This window comes from Microtus oregoni, unplaced genomic scaffold (genome assembly GCF_018167655.1).
Source record: "Microtus oregoni isolate MIOR12 unplaced genomic scaffold, Mior012 000071F_ref0000514, whole genome shotgun sequence".
NCBI classification, from domain to species: Eukaryota; Metazoa; Chordata; class Mammalia; order Rodentia; family Cricetidae; genus Microtus; species Microtus oregoni.
Window position 1 is genome coordinate 1320794 of NW_024543978.1, and position 26197 is coordinate 1346990.

Here is a 26197-nt window from a genome sequence, read left to right on the forward strand (position 1 = left end):
TCTCTGTGGAGCTATGTCTGCTGAGAACAGGTGTAAAGTGTCAGGGGACTTTTAACTCTCCAGGAAGGAGGGCAGGGAGGTGGTCGGGCAGCAGGTGTGTGAGGGAGACTTTTAAGTCTTTGGGAAGGTGGTCATGGAAGTGGCCAGGACCCTTTCAGTTTTTAGGAGATATGACCCCACCCATAGCTTATAAGAGGCAGATAAAGCCCATACATTGCATCAGCTCTGCCCGCCTCAATGAACGGACGGGTGTGTGAATGGAAGCATACACAAGGCCCAAACTGGGTGTCCACAGTTTCCTTTATTCTTTATGGGGGACACATGGGGAAGAGTGGGGGTGGGGTGGGGGTATTCTGGTGGATGTTTGAGGGCACATGACCTGTGTCTACATCACTAACTGGGCTCATGAGACTCTGGACTTGTGACCCAGGACACTAAGGTCAGCCTCCAGAGCTATTTCCGTCCTGACTTGGCCCCGAGCTGAGAATACCAAGCCGAGGTCATAGGTGTGTCTGGTAGGGCATGGACATATGTCCCTAACTACATCAAGCACACGGACAAGACCCTAAAGACTGCAGCACGGACTTCTGGTAACAGCCACAGCACTTCTGGGAGGTTGTATAATAGGGCATTGGCTCTATCCAGCCTGGGGGCTTCTCACTTCTGTTTAGTCTAGGCTGGGTCCTTCAAGACAGTCCCAGTCAGCTGAGATGAGAAAATTGAGGCTCAGAAGAAAGGCTTGCCCAAGGTCTGGGAACCCAGGACGGGGCCTTGGGGCTGGACTGCCTGGTCAGGGTATACGTCCATATCCTCATGAAGAAGCACTGGCTTGTGACCCACTCATTGGCTGCAAGGGCTCCTGTGTAGACAGTTCTTGGATGGAGAGGACCCCTCTGGGTTGATCACATCTTCCTGGTGTCAGCCAGGCCCTGCCTTTGATGACCTGAAGGGTCATTTTATTGGCAGAGGTGTTTTGTGGGGTTCAGGTAGCACAGTGGCTATATCTGGGTGATCACAGACACCCCAATATTCAACCTGTTGTTTTATAGCCCAGAGGGAGTGAAGGCTAGCCCTGGGTCATGACCCAAAGCAGTACTGTTCTCACCGGCCAACTGCCCATTTGTTCATTTCTCTTCAGGACAGTGAGGTCCAAGACTCTTTTTGCAAAAGGCTGAGCTTAGTTCTCTGGCCCTCCTGCTACTCCTCCCTTGCTGGTCCAGGGCATCCTGGGACTGTCTCCAAGCGCTCAGCCAACTTTCTTGGCTGGAGGCTCGATGGTTCTGTCTTATTTGGAGACAGCTCCCAGAGATGAAGGGTGCCTGCTTTTCTGGGCGCCCAGAACCTGGGCCAGGGCGGCTGCTTGGCAGCTGGTAACAAATTGGCATATGTCTCAGTCTGGGGCTGCTGGCCAGCTGGATGCTGGGGCACTGGCCTCCCCTTACCTGCAAAGTCTCAGACACTGGCAACTTGCTGAGGACCTGGCTCAGTGCCCTTCTCAGGAGTCCTGTCCTGAAGCCAGCAGCTGCCAGACCCTAGTCTACACAGCTGTCTAAGAGACACAGGACTATGTATTTCCCCAACAAAATCACCTGGACAGGGGAGGCTGGGCCCCACTTTTCTGCCAGCCCTCTGCAGATCCAAAAGGTCAAGGCCCCAGTGCAGATATCCCTGCAAGGCACTTGAAGATTGTCCTGGGTGAGGATGGGCCTAAAGAAGAGGGAGTCCAGGTCTGTATGAGTCCAGGTCAGCCTTTTGTCCTTTCTGAGCATGTGAGAACTTGGTCTCTTTAGTGGGCCATAGCTGTCCAGGGTGGAGACAGAGTCGTGGGTCCTCTCAGCTTTCAGCTGCCCAGGAAGGGTCTGGACATGAGACTCGGAGAGAGTCACAGGACCTGCAGGACCAGGGCAGAAGCAGAGGCATAGGAAGCTAAGATGGAGCCTATGCCTGTGGACTTTGAGCCCAAGTCCAGCTTCAGTGGGTGTCTGGCCCAGCTGGTGCAGCTACAAGGTGCTGTTATGATTAGAGCATCCCGTCTACCCAAGAGCCGGGTCCCAATGCGTTGCTTTCATTTCTTCTTTCTAAGCATCCATTAGTCTGGCTACAAAGGAGGCTGTCCTTGGTGAGTGCTAGTTTCTCCTTGTTAGAGACCTTTGGAGGGTCAGAGAGAGAAGCGGCCTCTGTTCTTGTTTTTAAATCAGAGGTAGGAGAGGGACAGAGAGCAGGAATAGAGGACTGGGGAAGAGGGGAGCAGAGGAAGAAAGGAAAGAGAAAGTGTAAAGAAAGAAGCCTCCAGGTGGAGGGAGCCCCAGCCTCACCGGCATGGTTTAGACTGGTGAACCCCGCAAAGGCCTGGGAGGCCCACAAGCTGAGGCTCCCTCCCGACCTCCTCAGGGCCTAGTACATGGTCTCCCGCGTGGCGCTGGTAGAGAAGGCATGGTTGCTGGACATGCTGTTCGGCTTCCTGGAGAACGTTGGCCTCTTCTTTCGGCGCCGCCAACCAGGACACAGGCAGGCCAGCGTGGACAGGAAGACCTGGCGGAAGTTGGCAGAGACCAGGTTGTAGAGGATGGGGTTGATGGCTGAGCTGATGTAGAAGAGGGCGTTGGTCAGCATGTAGAAGTAGTGGTAGAAGTCGAAGAGGAACCTGCGGGGGAAAGCCCTCGGTATGTACACATCCAGGCATGAGCGGTATGGTGGCCTGGGACACCAAAGCATCCCTAAGGGCCGTTTTCCCGGGGAATCCGGTTGATCTGGCTTTGACCACAGCCCCCCTTGGGCATGGCCTCTCTACTTTGCCCCCACTTCTCTCAGTAACACATCTTAATTGCCCGTGAAGTCCTATTTAGAAGCTCTTTGTCCTAAGGCTTCAGGGCCCACTGATCCCTGACCATATTACAAAGACAGGAACCACTAAGGCTGCCGATGCTTGCGTGTGTTGTGTCCACTCATGAGGGTTTAATCTCCCTATCCCCAGGCATCCCTAAGCTCCAGAAACTTTCACAGGGCTGTTCCTGTGCCTATTGCCCCGAAGACGCTGTTACTCATATATCTGGTTTCCCGGTTCTGGGTACAGAAAGGGTTCACAGAGCAGGCCTCCAGAGTGACTGGTCCTTAGATGGCGTCTGGGCCGGCCCTCAGGACTACTCTAACCAGAAGCTGACTCTTTGGTTCTTGCTGACTACCTGCTTTCTCTCTGGGAGCCTGGCTCAGGGTTAGCAGCGGGGTCTCTGACCAGCCTCCTCTAAGAACCTGGACACCAAGTCTCCCATGAGTTGCCCAGTTAACAACATTCACAAGTGGCTTGGGTGGGAGCGGAACCTGTCTGTCTCCCCTAACTTTGCCTCTTTTCCTCCTGTTGTGACAAGTCACACAGCACTCTGTGTGAGTCTCAAGGCCAACTCTGGGATGGCTGTGGCCCCAAGGACCTTTAGGTCTGACCCAAATGTCCCAGGCATGACGTTGAAGATCTGCTGCCTCCTCTGACCTCTTGGCTACGGTCATCCTCATCCAACCATCCTCCCTGGAGCCGTAAGCTCACAACAGCTCCGCCTCATTCCAGACTGGCTCGTGAGCTGTGGGGCTCATGCAGCCCTGCTCCCATGTGCTATAAACCAATCACTCACGGAGTCCACTGCTCATCCGAGATATAGCAGAACATGAGGCGCCGTACATGGTAAGGCAACCAGCAGACCACAAAGGCGATGACCACGGCACCTGTAAGACAGAGTCATCGGTCTCGGAAATGTGGAGAGAGCCACCAGAGACAGAGATGACATTCTGAGCTCACGGACCTTTTTCTTCCTTTTCCTTTTTCTTTCTTTTTTTGTAGTAAAAATAAACAGCTGGTGCAGCAGCGTGTCTGTAACCCAGCGCTACGAGACTGCAGCCCCATGCAGAGACATGTAGATACCTAGAGCTCACAGGCAAGCTCATGCAGCTGAATCAGTGAGTTCCAGGTTCAGTGAGAGAAGCCATCTTAAAAGAGAAGGCAGAGCGCAAAAGAGGAAGACAACCGCTGTCAACCTCTGGCTTCCATACACACGTACACATACAAAGCAAACACACACAGAGCAGCCAAACAGATGCAAGCGTGCTAAGTGTTGCAGCCACTGTGAAAAACAGCAATTAAAGAAAATAGAACAACAGTTAGCACATGACCCAACGGCCCCGTTTCTGGGAATTGCCTTGAAAGGACTGAAAAGAAATACTTGCACTCCACGCTTTCAATAGCATCATCCCTAGCCAATCACAGACGTGGAAGAGATCGGGAGCCTGTGGACAGACGGGTGGAGCTGCTGTCACGTCAGTCTCTGGTCATGATGTATGTTCCTGAAACGTGAAGTGAGCACTGCACCATGGAATATTATTCAGCATTAAATAGGCAGGAGATTCTGATCTAACATATGCTCCAACACAGACAAGCTTGAAATATGTTTTGTATATGGAGACACATAATTAATTCTTGTATGATTCTGTGCATACAAGGCTCCTCCAGGAGTCAGACTCATAGGATGGGCTGGCGGGCAGATGAAGAGTTCTACACAGAGATAGTGGGGAGCAATTATTGCTTAATGACTGGGCACCTCACAATGATTATGGTAGAATATTTTATGCTATGCATTTTTGGCATAAAATTAAAAAAACAAAATTGTACTTGGGAAAACTCCCTGAGAGCAGAGGATGTGGGACCCTGAGAAGCAACACAGCGGTCTGAGCATCAGGATGGCCTTGCACTTGACCTGATATTTAGTCACTCAGGTGGAGGGAGGCTTTGGCCTCTGTATCCTTATCTATACAACGTGAGCTTTCAAGGTTTTCAGTTTTGTTCCACTGAGGGTGCAGACCCCCAAAGTTAATGGAAGCAGAGTTGGGACACCTTGGGGTCCTAGAGGGTGCTTAATAGTTGTCTTCCCTTCAGTCCTGATGTCTGCCCTGGGTGAGTTAGCTCCTGGTGGGTGTGATCAGAAGGATGGAATAGCTGGACAGCTAGACAGCAATGTAAGATCTCTTCCAGTTACGCTGAGGGCCATTAGGTTAGTGCAGACGTGAGGAGGTGACTCTGGGCTCTATCAGTGTCCTTGGGGGGAACTCTTCTCACAGTTACCGTGTTTGGGTATAGATAAGGACATCAGTGAGGATTGCCACGGGGCTCTGAGGTGCTGGCCGCCGTGGGTTTGCTCTGAGACTGCACCGAGAGCTGCTGGTGAGCAGCCTGAATAGCAAAAGGACAAGACCAGCAAGGAGCCACAGCCATAGAAACATGCAAGACATGGGTCTGGAGAACAAAGATTTTGTCCTGCGTCTTTCTCATCCATCATACCTGATGACCATTTCCTGAGGTTGCATCAGCTGCAGGATTCAGGCCCACCCACTCTGCTCAGCCTTGTTTGCCAAGTCCTGCCTGGCCAGCCGGCATTTGCTTGGCAAGCCCTCTGCCTATAACTCTGCTACCAGGACTTCCTAGTCCTGTATAGCAAGATGTTGCCTCCGTGGAGGCCCCCAACTGCCAGGTCTGGTCATGTGACTTCACTTGTGCTCATGCCTGGGGTGCGATCGCGTGCTTGAAAGAGCCTTGATTGCCAACTCTGAGCAAGACTTCAAGCTCAGAGTTGGCACCCAGCCTCTGGCTGATTGAGCGAAGGCATGAGGGGGTGAAGATGGCAGGGTGCCGCTGGCGAACCTGGACCCACATTCTATCCCATTGGGTCGAGCCCCACACTGAGCCCAAGAGCACTGTCTATTCCCCAGGGTCTGAGGTTACGTACGTAAGACGAGGACTCCGTGGCGTAGGGCCTGGACACGTCCAGGTTCGACGGACATGCTGAACGTGCTGTGGTGTAAGCTGTTCTGGGTGCCCACAGTGCACACCCGGCCTTGCTCATTGGCCTGGTGCACCATGACGGTCAGTTTGTTGGCAATCACAGTGTTGAGAACGGAGATGACCAGCATGGGGAACACAAAGGACATGAAGGTGTTAACCTGCGGAGAGCGAGAGGCAGCCGTTAGTCCTAGACGCGGGCTTTGCTTATCCACCAGACCCGGAGGCTTTCATGCCGGTGTGCTCAGAGCTGGGGTTGGGAAGTACTTCACACGTTAGGGAGGCCGGGCCCATTTAGCCTGCCCACCGGATCAGGTCCTCCTCTGGATCAGGCTCAGCTCCCACTCCCATCTGCTTGGAAATGATCAACACAGCCTCTGTTTCTGGGGCTGGGTAAACCCTGCGTGTTCTGACGAGGTCCAAGCTCTGGGTCCTGGGTCGGAGGATATCATGCCCAGGACTCCAGACCATGGCGTGGTCTGTTCCGTGAGGCTGAGCCCTTGGCTCCCACTCGGCGTGCAGACAGTTTACACTGATGCTTCCATACATTTTCTCACCCACCGGGTGCCTCTCAGCAGTCTGGAGAAGCAAAGCCCTGCTCATCGGTCCAGGCTTTCTACACACTCTACATTTGGGGAAACCGAGTCTGTGGTTCTTGTGGACTTAGAAGAGGCTGGACATGGATTTATTTCCTGGCCTGTGTGAGTTCAACCTGACTTCTTCAGCAATGTCCAGTCAGCTTTTGGAGCACAACCACACAAATGCGGACATGTCTTAATGGAAACACAGAGAACATGGTCAGCACAAGGCTTGTGACTTGCAAGGCTCCTGGCTTGTGGTGAGGACAACCGCGACTAGACCCTGGAAATGAGGGGAGTGGCCACCCAGAGTGCTGGAATTGGCGGGACTCCCCATGTCTCTTTTGGATTTGGTTGCAGCATCTGGAAGGCTTTGCCTCTACTCCCAGGTAGCCACAGACCATCACTGGGAGGGGCTGGGAAGAAGCAGTCCAAGTTGCTACTTTAATAAAGCTCTACTCAACAGTCAGGGTACAAACCATTCAAGGGAAGGTATTTCTGCATGTTCTCGGTCAGCACCCCCTCCTCTTGGACCCTGTGTTCCCTCCCCAAGCTGACCTTGAGAACAGAGGGTCTGTCCACCCCCCACATCCCCACCCCCAGCGTCAGGAGCCAGACCTACTTCTGCCGTGTGCTTAGCTCCGTCCACTGGAAGCCCATGGAGGGTAGGCAAGAAGTTCTCGGCTTGCTCTGGACCCAGCTGCGCCCCATCCCAGGAGACACACTGACTCAATTCCTGGTGAGTCATGGTGGAATTAAACACACAGAATGTAGCCAACACAGATTTAAAATGTCAAAACATTTAAAATACCACACCTCGCTGACCACAGGCAGCAGACAGCTCGCTCCCTCCGGGACTGGACAGAGTCGGAGCAGAGCAGCGAGACAGGTATTGGCTCTAGGCCCCTGTTGGTCCCCAGGCTCCTAACCCTAAGGCTCCCAAGCTGAGCCCTTTCTGACCCTTACCAGGTGTGGCCCCAGCTGTCTGTCTCCAACTTACATGGGCATCCCAGCCCTGCCCACACAGGATAGCCTTGGGGAACATTTATGGCCTCTGCCAGCTTGAGGGTCATGCTGAGTTCACAGCGGGATGCCTCCTTGCCATCCCACCTAACCAGAAGCACCCACGGCATCTTTCAATGTGGCACTGAGTGTCCTGGGGGACGAGTCAGGGACTGACCCAAGACCACCCTGTTTTAGGATTCGGAGCAGTGGGGAAAGACACAGCCAATAGCAGGAGGGGCAGAGCTGCTAGTACCCGCTGTGGGAAGGGCTGTCTCGTCACAGCTGGACTGTGGAGTGCTGGGGAGAGGCCAGACTCAGTGCTACTGGTCTTGGGGAGGTGCGGCACATGCATACAGTCATACAGCGTCTCTGTTGCCTGTTCCCCCACCCTGTTGCTGCCTCCCTTCCGTGTGTCTGTCTGTCCTGGTATCTCTGTCTTTGCTTTTCTCTTTATGTTTTAGACATATGTACTAACTCCCATGGGTGGCAGGACCTGCCCTTAGGGTCCTAAGGGCAGCTAGGTGCTGGGCCACCCTGTGCCACCACCTTAGTGGTCATGCTTATAAAGCTGGGTTGGGACCCTGGGGAGGACAGTGGACACAAGGGCATGCCGGTCTCTGGTGTCCTTGTTACTATCCCACTCAGCTCTGAACTGGAAATGCCTCAGCATGGGCGTGGGGCTCCAGAGAGTGGCAGAACACAGGGGAGGTGGGGGCTGCTGCAGGATGGGGTCTAGACTTGAACCTTAGACAGACAGGAGTCCTATGGCCTATGGCAGCTGTGACCTGGAGCAGGTCCTAGTCACTCCAGGTTTAAGGTTTGTTATTGGAAGAGTGAGCAGAAGTGCCCTCCACCATTGGATGGTAGCACCAGAATTACCATCAGGGTGGGAAAAAGAAGCAAGCTGAGGTCTCTTGTCAGGAAGCTAGGATGGTTTCTGAGAGGAATAGGGGTAACTCAGTCACTGCCCTGTCTAAATCTATATTTTTGTGGAGAAGGAGGGAGGCAGAATAAAAAAGATAGCAGAAGAGAAACACTGACCAGGGATGGTGAGTCCAGGCCTGTACACTGAGGACTGGCTATCAAGGTTGTCAGCACAGCCTTGTTTGAAATAACAAAGACAGAATGACTCAAATGCCCGCCGCAGAGACAGCTGGCCAGTACCCATGCATCTGCTCCTTGGGGCACTGGTTGACCCCAGGTATCAGAAGATAACAGTTTATGGGGAGAGAGTACAAGGAAACAAGGGGAAACATGGTAGCTCCCCAAGTTCCTCTAAGGCATAGCTTGGCACTGCAGAAAACCTAACCAACCTGGACGAGGGCTGATAGAACAAGCTTCAGGTGTCCTTTCTGAACTGGACCTGAAATACCTGTCTTACCCTACACACTGGACATGTCTGGTGCCCTGGTGTGAACAAGAGACCCCACGTCACACCAAAGCCATCCTTTATTCCCAGATCTAGGAAATATTAGGGACAAAAGAAGCCTGTATCGGTGGGTCTATTCTCATTTCACAGGTAGGCAGCTGGGGCCCAGAAAACTAGAGGATTGGGGGGGGGGGGGTCTCTTAAAGTGACACATCCCAGAATTCCACGGGAGTGAGAGTGAGTATGTGGCGCTTGCTCTCAGAGCAGGATTGTGGGAGAAGACAAAACATCATCTAGGAGCCCCTGCAGGATGCTTGAGAGCCAGGTTCTAGTCAAGTAGCTAACAACGAGGAGAAAGCTTAAGGTGTAAGGAAATTGTTGGAGCAGCTGCTTCACAAAGAGTGTCAGCCCAGGATGCCACGTTGTCTCGGCCTCCACTCGAACCCCTGTCACCCTTACAGGTGTCTGGGAGTGGTGGCCTTGACACAAAGTTCTGAGTATACCAGGACTAGAAATTGAGGCAGCTCAGAAGGGAGACAAAGAGTCAGACCAGATCCCAGGCAGATAAAATACAGGTTCTTCCTTCATGAGTGAGTGTGCTGAGCCCAGCCCCCCACTTTTCAGGTCGTACCTCTCTGGGCGGCAGCCAGACTAGGGAGTGTTCAGTACAAAGGCTGGGAATCCTTGGGAATTTATCAGGAAGCTTCTATTTCGCTTCCTTACATTGCCCCCACTCCACTATTGGGCCCCTGTACTTTTTCTGGTTTGTGATTACTGGAAGAGGCTGGACCCAGACAGAATCTAATTGGGAGATTTGTGGGGTAGTTCTTAAGTCCTCGATGGGGAGTCAGGACCACAGGCAGTACCTACCTATGCCAAGAGGGCTTCTGATCAGCATGTGGGCAGGACATCATTGCCTCTCTGCTACCCGCAGATGGTACATACCACCCTCCCACCTCTCTGTGTACTGGCCACCTTTAATGTGAGAGGCAGACTCTTCCCTCCTGCTGTCCAGAGGCTGCTGCCTGGTTGTGGACTTAGCAACAGAAAACCTTGAACGTCCACATCCTGCCAGTGCCTGGCAGTGTTGCAAGCCTGGCACCAGTTTGGCTGTCGGGAGACCACTAACTCAGCCCAGAGGCCTCAATTGGATTAGGAAATGGCCTTCTCAACAGCTCTGCCCTTGCCCACCTGTGCCAGACCCTACGGGCTGGGGAGGGCTTAGCACAGCAGCATGGGTGCAGGGCAGCCTAGGTCCAGAACTCTCAGCACAGCTGGTGGTGTGAGGCTTGCTTACAGGACGGGGGACAGAAACAGGTGACAGGATGCTTCAGTGTTTCCATCCCCTCTCAAACTGGCCCCAAACCATCTGTATAGAGACTTCGGGGCACGGAGGACTGACGTCTATCTGCCACGCCCTCAATACATGTCAGCCAAAAAGCCCATTAGAACGTTCAAATCGGTGGGGCATCCACTAAGCAGCAACAAATGACTCTGAGATCCCCGATAAGTTCAGTGGCAGCACAGACCAGAGTAGGTGGGCTGGGTACGGCTGGACTCACACCCCTCTTCCATACCCAACAGTGCGGCAGGAAAGGCCCCAGTTTGTGAATTAGGCTCACTTTATGCCTGCATCCAGGAAAGCTACGCACAGCTGAACTGAGTCTACGACTCTGTCCACATCAGCTAAGACAGTAGCATCTCCTCTGATGGGTAACCGTGTCCTGAAAAGCAGCTTCCACTTGCTAAGATGCAACATTCTGTATCCCTACTTCAAAAGCCCAGGCCAATTCAATCAGTTTTGCTGATATGCCTTTTGTTTGCATTTTCCTAAGATGCAGGGTGCTAATTTGACACTGAAGGATTAAGCCTCGGGCCAAGTGCTCAGCCCAGTACATTGAGAGCCCTTGACAAAGGTTGAGCCATCCAAGAAAGTTCTCTGTTCCATGCCAGAAAAGCCTGGGACTCGTGGACAGTAGCCTCCTAATTCCAGTGATCATACAGGGCTTTCAGCTGAGCTTGGGAGGGAGGCTTTGCAAGGCTGGGACGAGGCCATCTGCTGGGGTTCAGTGGCTGTAAGCAGGATACACAGTCCATCTCAGAGCATACATTTTGTGTGAGGCACACAGGATGCAGCCCCTGCCCTGTGCACTAGCTGCCATGTCATCGCATTCTGGTGGCAGCTGAATCTCCAGCCCCACAATTTGCTGTGTGCTTTCTTGCCGTGTAATTGTGTGGGTCGTGCAGCAAATACCCTGCCTGCTCCTCCCAGTTGCTGATTACCACCCTTTGCCAAAGCCGGCCACCACACTTCCCCACAGACATCTGGTTCTTCAACAACGGCGTCTCAATGGGATTAGAGCCCTGTCCCTGCTCAGTAAATCCGATTATAGCAAACATAGAGGGGGTGTCCTTGCCCACAGGAAGAGGATTTAGAGATGGCCAGTGTGAGGGCAGAGGTTGGTAGACGCCTTTCCCTTTCGTTCTCCCACACAGAGCCTCAGGTGTGTCAGAGGACTCTCCAATAAGGACAGGAGTCCTTATTGTGCAAAACTAGGCTCTGGACTTTTCCTGGGTGACCAGGCTCTGTGTCACCTCTGGCTGGGGGACACTCTGCCTCAAGCCAGCTTTCTGCTGGGTAGGACTATGGGGTATCTGAGGGCAGGCAGAAGAGAATGTTCCTTAGAAATGGCAGCAGATGGCTCGAGAGACAGCTAGTTAGCAAAGTGTTTGCTTTTTTTTATTCTTCTCATACAATACACCCGATGCCAGCCTCCCCTCCCTCTACTCCACCCAGGTCCCTCCCCACTTCTCTCCCCCCATCCACCACTCATCCATTTTCCTTCAGACGTACGTCTGTAATCCTAACACTGGGGATGTGGAGACTGGGGAGATTGGAATTTGCTAGCCAGCTGTCTGGCCAGTTGGTAAGCTTAGATTCAGTGGAAGGCCATCTCAAAAAGTAGTGTGGACAGTGACAGAGGAAGACACCTGACATCAACCATTAGCCTCCACACCCATGTACACACACTCACACATACACACGCATTTACATATACTCTTTCACACACACTTACACCCACAAACACACACACACTCTCACACACACTCACACCCACAAACACACACACTCTCTCACACACACTTACACCCACAAACACACACTCTCACATGTTCTCACAAACACACACACACTCACACACTCACATATACTTACACACATACACTCATACACTCTCACATGCACACACACTCTCTCACATACACTTACACACACATACACTCACACACTCTCTCACACACATTTACACACCCACGAACACACACACTCTCTCACACGTTCACACATCACACACACACACACACACACACACACACACACACACACACACGCTCCTAGCCGGAAGACTGGAAGCTGAGGAAACTAAACAGTAAGCAGTGGTTCAAATACTACCGGGTGGGAAGGGGGCTGGGGAGAAGGGGAGAAAAGAACTTCTCTGTTAGAGAGCGCCCTTCCCTCCCAGCCTACAAGCTCTCTCTGTGTCCCATTACCTCATTAGGTTTTATATTGTCTGTCCTTACAGCCGCATGAGGCTTTTCTTTACAATAGCAGAGCGGCTTTTTTGCTTTATGAATGGCACAGCCTGCCAACTCATGCTCTCCGGAGCGTCTGTGAATCAGAGAGCTGTGGGTATAAACTCTTGGATTTTCTCTCTGTAGGGAGGATGCTGGGAAAGGAAGGATGGCAGAGTTGATCTCATCAAGTGACCCCTCACTCCTTCCTGCCATCCCCTCGCCGGAGAGGATGGGCCAGATCACCTGAAGCTGTGGAGAGGGGCCAGGGCTGTGGCTGGACCTGGTGACGGAGCCTTGTCGTGGGGCATCTCAGAACCCAGTGCCGACTCCACAACCCAAGCGCTCGGGCAGGGTGGCTTCACATTGACTTTCCAGTTCTGCCGTGGCTTGGGTTCTTGCTGAGCGTGAGGGTAAGAAGCTGCATGATGACCTTTGTGGGCCCTGCCGTTGGGCCAACAAAGCAAAGAAATCTGGCTGTTAGGGTGACATGGGTTATCGATGTCCCTAACCTGACAATGGGAACCATTTGAATCCCGACCTGAGGCCCTCCTTTCCTATCCACCCCCATGTCCTGGAGCAGGAGCCCACAGATAGCTGCCCTAAAAGGCCAGAGGGAGGTATCTGTCACAACTGCTCAGCTTGGCCACCACAGTCCAAACTATCCACGAACATGTGAATGAACCGTGGGCTGCATGCCAATGAAGCTTCACTTTCAATAGTAGATCAGAGTCCCAGCTTGCTGACTCCTGCCTGAAAGACTCATGCTTATGGCCGTGGAACACACACTGAGTGATGGTCACATCACAGTCCACTTGAGAAAAACGGGGACTAATATAACCGTTGGGACTATATTCCCACAACGGCGCCCAGTGTACAGAGGAGCAAGAAGGATCAAGAGGAGGAACCAAAACTTGTGTTTGAGCGTGAGAAGCAAGAGCCATCTAGAAGCAGCAGGACACAACTGTCACTGTCTTCTGTCCTCCCCACCATAACTGACCATGGCTTCCAGTTCTAGGATGGCCAACGGGCCGAAGGCCAATGGCGTGCTTGACTGAGAACCCGTCCTATTCCTAGGGACTCTGAGGTGAGGAACAATCTCTTAGGCTCGTTCACTTCACATCCAAAACAGTTTAAAACAACCCTAAGAATGGGCTATACTTGGCAGAGGGAGGAACTCTCTCGTGGCCCAATCTAGCCTTCTGCTGCCAAGCCCGTCATTGTCCTTTTGTTCCACTGTCTCTGAAGTTGGCACCCCTACAGCTGCGTACACGGTAGGTGGAAGGTACACGAATCTCCCCAAATGTGTCCCCGTCGACACTGATGTCCCTGGCCAGTGGCTCCTCTGGACGCCTTTCTTTGACTACTGGGGCTTCCTTCCCTCAGAGAAGTCCCCGCAGAACCTATGTCGCTGAACAAATCCATCTTTCTGCAGGCACTTGGCGTCCTCATTCACATTCTGCTGAATGTCATGGGCCGTCAGTCACCCTCACTAGGATGCCTTGTCAGGCACATTCAAGGTGTAGAGAGAATGAGGTTTGTATTATTCCAGTAGCATTCAGAGTAAGCGTCTGCACCTGGGCCTCTTCCCAGCATCCCTCTCTGTCCATCTGAGACAAGCATAATTTGCTGGGGCACATAAGAGAAGGAGGAGGAGGTGGGGGAGAGCAGGAGGAGGAGAGAAAGAGAAGAGGGAAGGAGGAGGATGGGGGACGCAGGAGGGGAAGGAAGAGGGGCAGTAGAAATGGGGGAGAGGAGGAAGGGGTGTTTTCTTGTCTTTAGTTAGAAGCTAGGTGCTGCACCCACTAGACAGGCTGAGTCAATGGTGTATTCTCCAAGCTGCTGCCACAGCCTCCTCTGCTAGGCTCTGCCATTGACCTGGATGCTAATTGCAGCAGCAGGAAGCCTTGTTCCAGGCATTGGAATGCTGGGCTACATCCAGCCATCCAGCTAGCTCCTTCAGGGCAGCAGTCTCTGCCCCGTTAATCTTGTTCCTGCAGGCTAGATGAGTTTCCTTTGATGGCTCTGAAATGGCCACTTCAAGGCACTCAGGCCTTGGTCTGTAAATTCTCCCGGACCATAGCAGCTGCAGGAGAAAATCCACAGCCAGGCTGGGCTGAATGTTGATGGCAAACTATCACGATTGAAACTGAGTGAAGGTCAGCTGTGAGTAGGAGGGGAAGATACATGCGGCCATTTCTCTGAGACACAAGCAAGTTGGGTCTTTTTATGTGGTTTTGTCCCCAGCAGGTGCTGTACATGCTACTGGCGTCTTGGTTGCTCAGTGACATCAGCACAATGGCTCTGTGTTCTGGGAGCTGCTGTGTGCACAGGATCTCAGGCACATATGGGGAGACTGTGGACAGAGACACAGATGCACACAGACACACACACACAGACGTACTGCAAACACCAGGACCTCAACCAAGAAGGAGATGACTAAACAATGATCTTGGGGGAGGCCAGCTGAGTCACATGATCAGGAACTCAAGCATGTGAGAAAATGGTCCCGGCTTCCCTTACATGCCTGACCCTTCAGGTTTCTCTCTGTTCAAAAACAAATAACAAACAAAAAGCAATAGCAAACCCTAGTTATAAGGGCTGGAAGGGAACTTATAGTAGCCCGGAAGGCTCATTAAGAGAAAGCTGTTGTTTCCTCTGGGTGGAAACATACCATTGTCTCTTCTAATAATTGTTGCAGCTGGGCAGGTCAACCGCCTGGCGAAGGGAACGCCCCTCTGGAAGGCAGATTCACCTAAGGCTTTGCTAAAGAGATGGGAGGAATATTTATCCCTTTATTGAAATAATGTACCTTTCCTTCCTTGAATTCCCTCCCAGCAGCTGTGCAATGGCCCCAGAGCCATTATCAGGGCCTGCTAGTCCTTCAGCCTTCTGAATCCTGAGTCAGAAGAAGGGTGTGTGTGGCTTTCCCTTCTCCCTCTTCTGAATGCTGGTAGAGCGAGGCTACGGATCAAACCTAGGGGTTTTTTGTTTGTTTGTTTGTTTGGTTGGTTTTGGTTTTTCAAGACAGAGTTTCTCTGTAGCTTTGGAGCCTGTCCTGGAACTAGCTCTTGTAGACCAGGCTAACCTTGAACTCACAGAGATCCGCCTGCCTCTGCCTCCCGAGTGCTGGGAGTAAAGGCGTGTGCCACCACTGCCCACCCGGCAAAGAATTTTTTCTCCTCTTTTCTACTGTTCTCTAGCTCTCCATCAGAACACTCAACATCTACATTGGTTCCCTGTTGAGGCAGGAGAGGCAGTAAGGCTTACATTTTTCTATGTGTTCATGAATTAAGGGAGCGCTGCCTCCCAGCTCTCAAGGTCTCCCTAATGCCAAGTATAGCAGTCCAGACCTGGGCCAGAAGCAAGCCTGACTGCCCCACCTGCCTGACTCCACCTGGGCTGGGCACTGAGAGCAGCCCTTTGGGCTCATTGCCTCCGCAGGTCTTAGCACCCGTCCCTGGTGCATTCCCGCAGGGATGAGCTACAGAGCTAACTTTCCACAGAGCCAGCAGCGGCCTCCAGTCAGCATACAGTGGTTCCCCTTGAAGGATGAAGATTAGCAGACTGAGTTGGGAAGCACCTGCCTGTAAACGGGGCTCGGTAAGGGCGTGGTGATAGATGCAGAATCCAGATCAACCCCCCTGAGAGAAAACTCAGCAAATAATGATGATCTTACATCCTTCACCACTGGGCCTTGGCTGGGCATGCGAGGGTTGTCCCTTTCAGTGATGTAGCCTGGTACCTCTTTTACTGTCTGTGACAAGTCCCATAACCCTACATTTTCTGCCTGTAGCAAAAGGGGGGGCTGTACCCCACATAGGGGAGGAACCCCAAAAGAAGGGGTCGAAGGAAGGTGTGTTCCCTGGGCTGAGATCACTTTACTCTGAATCCTTCACCCCACTTCTCATCTTCCTTCCAATAATGACTTTGTCACAAAGACATAATTGGTTCATTTGTTAGACTGAATGTTTCCTGGCTGAACACTGTTTTGTTTTTGTACAGAATCCGTCTCACTCAACTGCCACCGGGCTTTGAGGCAAATAAGGCATTCATCCTCCCCTGCTGGGGGTTCCATCCCGGTTCCTCCCTCCTCTGCAATCACTGAGCTTAGGGAGTTTTGTGTAGCGGTGAATGGGACTGCCCAGGGAGCTGAGCCTATTTGGAAGTCGGTGTGGGTACAGGATGACCTTCTAGTCCAGCCTCCTCTGAGCATCTGATACTGTGGGATCCTCAGGACTCACAGGGATGGAGCCCTGCTAACCCCACCAGTGTCTGATGCTGTGGGGGTCCTCAGGACTCACAGGGATGGAGCCCTGCTAACCCCATTAGCATCTGATGCTGTGGGGGTCCTCAAGACTCACAGGGATGAAGCCCTGCTAACCCCATCAGCATCTGATGCTGTGGGGGTCCTCAGGACTCACAGGGATGAAGCCCTGCTAACCCCATCAGTATCTGATGCTGCGGGGTCCTCAGGATGCACAAGGATGGAGCCCTGCTAACCCATCAGTGTCTGACACTGCTCAGCAAGAAGGACTGGGGGTGGTCTTGGTCTTCTGTCTTTTTGTTTGGTTTTGGTTTCTCAAGACAGGGTTTCTCTGTAGCTTTGGAGCCTATCCTGAAACTAGTGCTTGTAGATCAGGCTGGCCTTGAACTCACAGAGATCTGCTTACCTCTGCTTCCGAAGTGCTGGGATTAAAGGTGTGCGCCACCACCACCGGTGGTCTGCTGTCTTCTACATACAGTGTTCTTGTAAGACAGCAGGCTGGTTTGTGCTGAGCTATTGCCTGTTCCCAGGACTACTGGGGACAAACCTGTCAGTTTTACCCAATACTGGTTCTCCAGAGCTGCTAAGGAGTCCTCAGAAGAGGACATCTTGCCCTGAATGGGTGGGGCAGGCTCTGGACCTCCCCAGGAGTGCAGCAGAGTCTGGAGAGTGCCCCTGCCCTGGGGTAGGGAGAAACAGGAAGCAGGCTATAAGGAGAAGCAGCTGTATTAAAGGTAGCTCTACTCTGGGGGAAAGGCTTAGTTGGCAAAACATTTTCCTTGCAAACTCGAGGATTTGAGTTTAAGGCTGAGGATCCTATTTAAACAAACAAAAAAACAAACAACAAACAAACAAACAAATCCCGGTGTGGTGGAGCACACTAGCAATTCCTACACTGAGGAGGTGGAGGCAGGAAGATCCCTGAGGCCAATCACCTTGCTAACTGGTGAGTTTTAGACCAATAAGAGACCACGTATCAAAATAATGAGGATAGCACCTGAAGAATGATACCAAAGGTTGTGTGCATACATGCACACACACACACGCACGTACACACACGCGCACATACATGTACACACATGCGTGCACACACATGTACACACATGTACACACACATGTACACACATGTGCGCACATGTACACACACGTACACACACACTGTGGAATATTTCTTTACACTGTGTGAAGATATGTCACTGTGACTGGTTTAATAAAAAGCTAAGTGGCCAGTAGATAGGCAGGTGGGATAGGCAGGACTTCTGGACAGAGAGAGTTCTGGGAAGAAGCAAGCAGAGTCACCAGCCAGATGCAGAGGAAGCAGATGGACAGTAAAGTCCAATTTCTCTCTCACACATATGAAATAATTTGCTTTGTTTTATTGAGACAGACTTTTGCTATGCAGCCTAGGATGGCCTTAATTGTTGATCTTCACTGTAAGTGTTGGCATTATAGACATGTACCACCATGGCTGGTTGTAAATAATTTTAATAAAATTTTATTTAGTTCAATTTATCCAAAATATTATTTCAAAGTGTGAAAGTATTGGTGTAGTATACTCTGTGCTCCCTTTCTTACTTATGCTTCAAAAGCTGAGCACCCTTCCAAGAGGGCGTCTGAGCACAGCCATGGGCCGGGCAGCTATCTGTCCTGGGAAGACTTGAAGGGAAATTTTAAGATGTTCACACTACAGCCCCACGGGGCAGCACATCCTCTTCCTGCCATTCCTCTGAAGTACCCTTGGCCCCCTCCTGGTCCTGTGAGATCCTGGACTCACAGGTCACTCCTATCAGGATACAAGTCTCTGAACAGGTCAAGGATGGGACCTTCATCTTAAGCGGCTTATAAATCACATGCACTAGGTAGGGAGGAGTGCGACACCTTCCTCTCCCTGCAAGGCCTTAGCAGCAGAGCTTGTACAATCCTAGCCAGCTGCACCCAGATTCCACCGGGTAGGGACAGGGCCCACACTCCAGAAAGGTTCCTCTAAGTCTTACTGGAGATTTTCTCCCTCCCTTCTAAGTTCTTCCTGACCAAACCTCCAAAGTGACTTTGCAGCAAAGCCAAGCCTCAGGGCTGAAGGGGAGAGGAGCCTGGAGATTAGGCACACAGCTGGTCAGAGAGCAGGTCCTAAGGACCCATGCTGTGTCCCTCTTCTTCCTCTGGAACATGAAGATGGTCAGCAGAACCCTCAGCCACTGGGTTAGGCTTGGGCCAGAACTATCTCTCGTTAGCTGAGGTATATGCTAATTTTGCACTCGGCACAATTAATCCTTGCAGTAAGTGCTTGTCACGGGAACTCTGCTCACCCAGCTCAGATCCTTCAGTCTGGTCATAGCGAGACCCGAGTCAAATGTGAGACCAGGGTTAGATGTGATGGTGTACGCCTATAATCCCAGCACTTGGGAAGTAGAGGCAGCAGTTTGAAGCCAGTCTGGGTTCTATGAGAACCTACTTACAGAACAAAAACAAAAAATCCAAGAGAGAGAGAAAAACAAAACACCTTGTTTCTTAAAACCAAAGAGTGGTAACAAGAGAGCTACCCTATCCCCGCCCCCTTCTTTACTCTCCCGCTGGAACTCGCCCTGAGCTGAGCAGCAGGTGAGTCACGGTGGAGGCACTTTCCAGAATGGTTTTTGAACCAGGAATAGGAAGGCTGGGCCAGGATCCACCTGGAGGAGTCACCTGCCCAGGGAAACACAGCTGTCCTCAAGATGCCTGTGGCCTCAGCCAGCTGCTGTGGAGGGAAACAGCTTTAGTCTCACCAGGTTAGCGCTAATTCTCTCCCTCTTGGGGCTGTGAATGGTGGGGACAGCCTGGCGACTGTGCAGAGGGCTGGAGGCCCCTCCTTCTGCTGTGGTTGTAATCATGATGCATTTTCTCTGACAGATCTTCTCCAAAAGATGGCCACAGGTGCTCATGACATTTAAATTGCTTCAATTTGCAAGTCCAACGTTTACATGAATATTCACACACACACACACACACAGACACACACACACACACACTCTTTCCGTGGTATTGAGATCACAGCCTCCTTAGGGTGCCTTGTCTGTGCAGTGAGGTGACAAGACTCATTGATTCCCATGGTGGTTTCTCATCAAAGAATGGAACCTGAAACCTATCAACCGCCCAAACACTCAGGACTGGGCGATCTTGAAATGCATGCGGCCTGCAGATCAGTGATTGAAGATGCCTATCTTAAATAAAATGGGTAAATACAGAATCCATCAAAACTCTCAAAGAAGAAACAGACAATTGGAAAAGTAAAAATTAAAGCAATCTAATAGATACTCAGTAACCTTCTAAAACAGGACTTGCTGGTGAATCCTGCCAAACACATCAGAGTGATACAACTCTCTTGTCTCTCTGAGAAGACAGACGCATAGGGAGATTACTCCAGAACCAGAACTAGCCACAAAAATGATAAATCTAGACCATCATCTCTTAGGAACATAAAGGCAAAAACCGCAGGAAAACACTGACTAATAAACACAGCAGCACGTATGTGGTGGTGTGAACGTGTTCTCCAAGGTCCATGGGTTGGAAACTGTCTCGTTAGGGTTTCCACTGCTATGAAGAGACACCGTGACCATGGCAACTCTTATAAGGAAAACATTTAATTGGGGTGCTTTACAGTTCAGAGGTTTAGTCCATTATCATCATGGTGCGACATGGCAGTGTGAAGTCAGACATGGTGCTGGAGAGGTAGCTGAGAGTTCTACACCATGCCGGCAGCAGGAAGTCATTGAAACCCTGGGTGGTATCCTGAGCATATACGAGACCTCAAAGCCCACCCTCACAGTGACACACTTCCTCCAACTAGAGCACATCTACTCCAACAAGGCCACACCTCCTAACAGTGCCACTTTGGGGGCTGTTTTCTTTCAAGCCACCACAGAAACTCTATCTTCAGTGCAACAGGGTTGAGCGGTAGGACCAGTGGGAGGGTTTAGGTCTTGAGAAAGCGCCCTCACACATATATTAATTTCATTATCCTGGAGTAAGTTTGCTATAAGAGCAAGTCCAGTCCTCTTGCCCGCTCTCTTACCTGCTCTTACCCTGTGGTACCTTCTGCCGCATCACCAAGCCAGGCATGGTAGTGCACACCTTTAATCCCAACACTCAGAAGGCAGAGGCAGGCAGATCTCTGTGAATTCAAGGCCATCCTGGTCTACTTAGTGAGTTCCAGGAGAGTCAAGGCTACACAAAGAGACCCTGTCTCAAAACAAAAACAAACAGACAAAGAAGGCTATTACCAAATGTGGACCCTTGATCTTGATCTCTCATCTTCAGAAACATGAAGTCAGCTCACTCCTGTTCACTGTCAAGGGCCCAGTCTGTGTCACTTTGTCACACACTGCCCCAGTTGGTTCATGTCCCCCTGACACAAGCTAGAGTCATTGGAGAGGAGGGAGCCTCAGCTGAGAAAATGTGTCCATGAAATTGGGCAGTGGCTAGCCTGTAGGCATTTTCTTAATTAGTGATTGATGGGGGAAGACGCAGTCCACTGTGGGTGGGACCACCCCTGGGCAGGTGGTTCTCTGAGAAAGCAAGTTGAGCAAGCCAGGGGGAGCAAGCCAATAAGCAGCATACTTCTTCACGGCCTCTGCATCAGCTCCTCCAGGTTTCTGCCCTGTACTGCCTGGTCCTGCAGCTGTTCAATCCCAAAGAAACTCAGAGGTCTACATTAATTATAAACTGGTTGGGCTATTAGCTCAGGCTTCTTATTAACTCTTACATCCTACATTTACATCCTACATTAACCCACAATTCTTATCTGTTTCAGTCATGTGGCTTGGTACCTTTATCAGTAAGGCATTCTCATCTTGCTTCCTCTGCATCTGGGTTATAACTTCAGACTGAACTCTTTTTCTTCCCAGAATTCTCCTATTCTGGTCATCCCACCTATACTTCCTGCCTAGCTACTGGCCAATCAGCATTTTATTAAAATACAAGGAGCAAATCTTTACAGGGTACAAGATCATTGTCCCACAGCACTGCCCTGCTTGAATTCCTGTCCTGACAATCTTTGATAATGAACTATGATGTGGAAGAGTAAGCCAAAAAAAATCCTTCCTGTCTCAATGCTTTGGCCATGGTGTTTCAGTTCATCACAGCAATAGTAACCCTGACCAAGACAAGCACAAAACAGACCCAAACAGCGTAACAAGAATTATACACTACAACTAAATGGGTTTTCCTTCTAGGTGTGCAGGAATGTTCATTTGATTGCAACCCACACAATCATGTCAATAGATGCAAGAAAAGCTATTGACAAGGTCCAAAACCCATTTGTGACTGAACTCTAAGCTAGTTAGACACGGAGAGGGTCTTCCTCAACACAGTGAATAGCAAAAGCCCTACAAATAACGTCTTACTACTGGTGAGATTATAACCCCATGAAGATAAGGAACAAGGTTTCCCAGCGCCAAGCCAACTTAGCCTTGTACAATAAACCCTAGTCAATACCATAAGACAAGAAAGGGGAAAAGAAGGTATGCATATTGGGAAGAAAGAGAGAGTTTTATATATAGATGGCTCTTTGTGTAGAAAATACCAAAGACCAAACACTCTTAGAACTAGCATGATTATAGGAAGGCAAGATATATATAAGGCTAATAAACAAAATTCAATTGCTTTCTTATATACCAGCAATGAATAATTGAAATAAAAAGAATATGTCTGTTTTTAAATATTTGTTTACTATTTATATGTGTGTATGTGCATGTGCGTGTGTGTGTGTGTGTGTGTGTGTGTGTGTGTGTGTGTAATCCAAAAGAAGCATTGGATCTCATGGACCTGGAATTACAGACAATTGTGAGCTACTCAATGTGGGTTCTGGGAACTAAACTTGGTCCTCTGGCAAAGCTCTTAACCCCGAGTCATTTGCCAAGCCCCATAATACTATATTTTCATACTAACTAAATAATGCAAAATATTTAAAAATAAAAAATACTATTTATATTAACACAAAAAATGAGCTATGGACTGGGCATAGCTCAGTGTCTGAGTGCTTGCCTTGTATCCCGAGCATCACCAACCTGACCCAAACAAAAACTAGGCTTAGTTTTTAAGAAGATGAAGGGATTGGAGTGATAGCTCAGTGGTTAAGAGTGCTTGCTGCTCTAGAAGAGGACAGAGTTCTGTTCTCATCACTTGTGTTGGGTGTCTCACAACCATCATAACACCAACTCCAGGGGATCTTATGTCCTCTTCTGACCTCTGAAACCTGTGGGCACTCGGCATACACTCATATCAACACCGCCAAGTCCGAGACTTGCAACAAAACTACATAGTCAAGATGGTTTGGTCAGTGAAGCCAGCAGAGAGCCCAGAAATGGATCCACACAGGACCATCAGTGACTCTGTGGCTATGTGAGGGACTGTTCCCCTGGGCAACCATCTGTGAAAGGACAGGATCTACATCTTCCAAAAACTAATCAAAACTGACCACAGACCTATATATAAAATCCAGGAAAATAAAGCAGGAGAAAAGTCGACTAGCCCTGTGGTTAATAATGAGTATGTATTCATTATTTATTTAGTTTTCTTAAGACAAGGTCTCATGCAGCCTCACACGACTTTGGATTCACAATCCTCTTCCTCTTCATCTCAAATGCTGGGATTCCAGGTGTGAGACGCCACAACCAGCTGGGCTTTTAAGTAGAAGAATGTTCCATGAAAGGAAAACCAATAAACTGCACCTAATTAGAATGAATGGTACTATTAAAAGACAGCACTATACTATAACACCTGTCATACCAGCATCAAAAGCCTGAGGCAGGAGGATGGCAAGCTGGAGGCCAGCCCTGGCTATACTGTAAGACCCTGTCTCATAAAATCCAAACATAAATTAAGTAAGAAGAAACCTGGGAGGCAATATTTGCAAAAGACACGTATGGTAGGCTGATCCCAAACATACAAAACTCATAAAAATAAATAAGAAAACAACAACAAAAGGGTAGAAATCTACTCAGGAGCCTCGTGTAAGAAACTCTACCCGACAAACGCGCACACGAAGCGGTGCTATGTGTCCAGCCTCTCAGGACCAAAGGCCTTGAGTATCAGCTCAGCTCGGCAGGTTTGAATCAATGGAGAGACACATCTGTGTGCAAGTCTGTGAGGATGTTTCTAGAGAGCCAAGAAATGGGGGGGGGGACACTTCTCGGGGTCTAGCGTGCTGGGCTGGATAAAAGGGAAGGGGAGATAAGCAGTCTAAGCACCAGCAGGTAAACTGTAGTGTAACCAGCTGCTTACCACTGAATCTACAGCTCCTCCTTCCTCACAGTGATGGGCCCTACAAACCAAAGTAAACCCTTTCCCCATTAAATCGCTTTTGGTCAGGTGTTCGGCTATGGCAATGGGAAAAAGCACTAATATGGCAATGGACTAGAATAAAGAATGTCCTAAAACAACTCCCAAGCCAAAATCCTGATGAAGAGCACCTGGAATGTTTATCGTTGCTAGGGGAAGATGAAAGGGCGCAGCTGCTGCAGGAGACTCAGGGTGCAGCCTCTCACACAGCTAACTGACTCAGAACATGAGGTTCCATGATTCCAATCTTTGCTTCTTTTACCTAAAGAAGCAAAAATCTGCACAGATATGCTTATAGAAGCTTTAGTCATATTTGCAACCGAGAGGTTCTTCATTAATGGAACAATGATCACATCTAATCCAGAGATACAAAGAAATGAGTTTCCAGGCCAGGAAAAGACTCAAAGGAGCTGTGAATGAATATTAGCAAAGGAAAGGGGCTGGCCTGAAAAGTGACCTGACTCCAGCTGTATGACCTTCTGGAAAATGAAATACAGAGTTGGCTTTTTAAAAAAAATTGCCCAGAGCTGGGATGGGGAGGGTGAACCGATGGAGCCCAGAGCGTTGGGGAGCAGTATCACTGTTATCCTTGATAGGCTACTATGCATCTACCCAGAGCCACAGAATGTGAAACACCAAGGAGCAGCCCTGGTTTGAGCTGCCAATTCTGACTAATTTGCCAACACTTGTTAGCTGTGACAATGTAGCTCACAATGCAAGATCTTTCCCACAGAGGAAACTAACAGGTGTGTGTGTGTGTGGGGGGGGGTGTCATAATGAGACATTGTCTCAAACAAATTACAAAACTGCTCTAAAAAGTGTCCACTAATAGCTGTAATTCCTAAGGCTGGAGAGACGGCTGTGGTTAAGAACACTGTCTGCTTTTGCTAAGGACCGAGTTTCTATTCCCAGCACCCACACGGTGGCTTACAGCCATCTGTAACTACAGTTCCACAGGCTCTAACACCCTTTTCAGACCTCCCCAGGCACTGGATGCAATGGTATACTGACATAAATGCTCTCAAACACCCACACATAAAGCAGTTTTTAAAAAGTCGTTACTCCCAACCCCTTCATTCCCCACCTGTGCTCTTGTATGTTCTACCAGCAGTGATGAGCATTCCAATCGTTCTTTGTCCTGGTGAGTATTGTGTCAGGGTTTGACTTGTTGGACTATTTGCTGCTTTGCAGCCGTCTTAGGGCCTCCCTGCACTTTGCAAGGTTCTTGTTTTGGGACACTCCCTGGTGGTCAGGCTCTTAGCTCAGTTGGAGGTCCTTCCACCCCAGAGGCTGCCCTCAACACTGTGTACTTCTGCAGCATCTCCCCTCAAGCAAAAGGAGCCCCTGGCTTCCTATAGTCCCCATTTTTCATCTCTCCTGAAGGACTGGACACCTCAGTTCCTGTGTCTCCATCTTGGTCTCTTTCCCAGCCTCCCTCATTGGAACCAGCTGCTTTAGAAAGCAGTCCCTTCTGGGCTGCAGCAGGAAGGCTGCTTAGGGTGACTCTGTCGATAGCAGGCCAGGGACATTTAAACTGTGGATCTGGACAGGACCTTGGCATTCATCTCTCACTTTGGCATACAGCTCTCTCTGGATCTAGTGGGTGGGACAAGGAAGTCTTGGGGGATCCCTGCTAACTGGGCAGCTGTGGTTGCTTAAAAATAAACACACCTGACTGTCTCAGTATCTCCCAAAGAGTCTTTGTCCCGAGTAAGGACCCAATGAAGACTGGTTCTGGGTGCGGTGGCCATACTGACCAGGCGACCTGGTAGATTCAACTCCACTTGCAACTGCCCCCAAGTCTGCTTGGTAGAAACTCCAGCTCCCTGGGACCAGCCCCCTCCACCGCACAGTGTTCATCTTCCCTCTTCTTCCTCATTTTGTGCAAGACACAGAAGCCTGCTCCCGTGGAGCATGTGCTGTCTTCTACAGAGCACTTGACCAGAGCTGTGGCAGCAGCTCTGACAGGTGACGAGACCACCACAGCTTGTCTGCACCAGAAACCCACAGTTCTGGTGAAGGGACACTGAGGAATGAGCTCTCTCCGTTTTTGAAAACAGGAATTCTCGGGACCAAGGCTGGTGTGTCTTGGAGAGGAGGCTTTGCTCACACACTCGGTGGGCTTTCTGTTTGCCCATCTAATAGAGCAGACTCAGGCTTGTGAGCGCACTCAACACATGACAGGGCAGGAGGGCAGCCTGGGGTCCTTCTGAGCAGGTGGGGGCCAATGTGTACCTGGGGAAAGGAAAGTCTGTAAAGCCTGAACAGCTCAA

At 50.4% G+C, this 26197-nt stretch overlaps 1 protein-coding gene across 1 annotated transcript in view; it reads right to left on the minus strand.

The window, feature by feature from the left end:
* Positions 1–293: 293 nt before the first annotated feature.
* Positions 294–26197, minus strand: part of Ntsr1 (neurotensin receptor 1) — a 41814-nt gene continuing 15910 nt past the window's right edge. Inside the window, exons 2-4 of the mRNA XM_041641662.1 lie at positions 5766–5979; positions 3624–3714; positions 294–2644 (exon numbers count right to left, since the gene is read on the minus strand). Of these exons, the coding sequence (XP_041497596.1) occupies positions 2395–2644; positions 3624–3714; positions 5766–5979 (555 nt within the window). The 3' untranslated portion in view covers positions 294–2394. The remainder of the gene's footprint in view (positions 2645–3623; positions 3715–5765; positions 5980–26197) is intronic.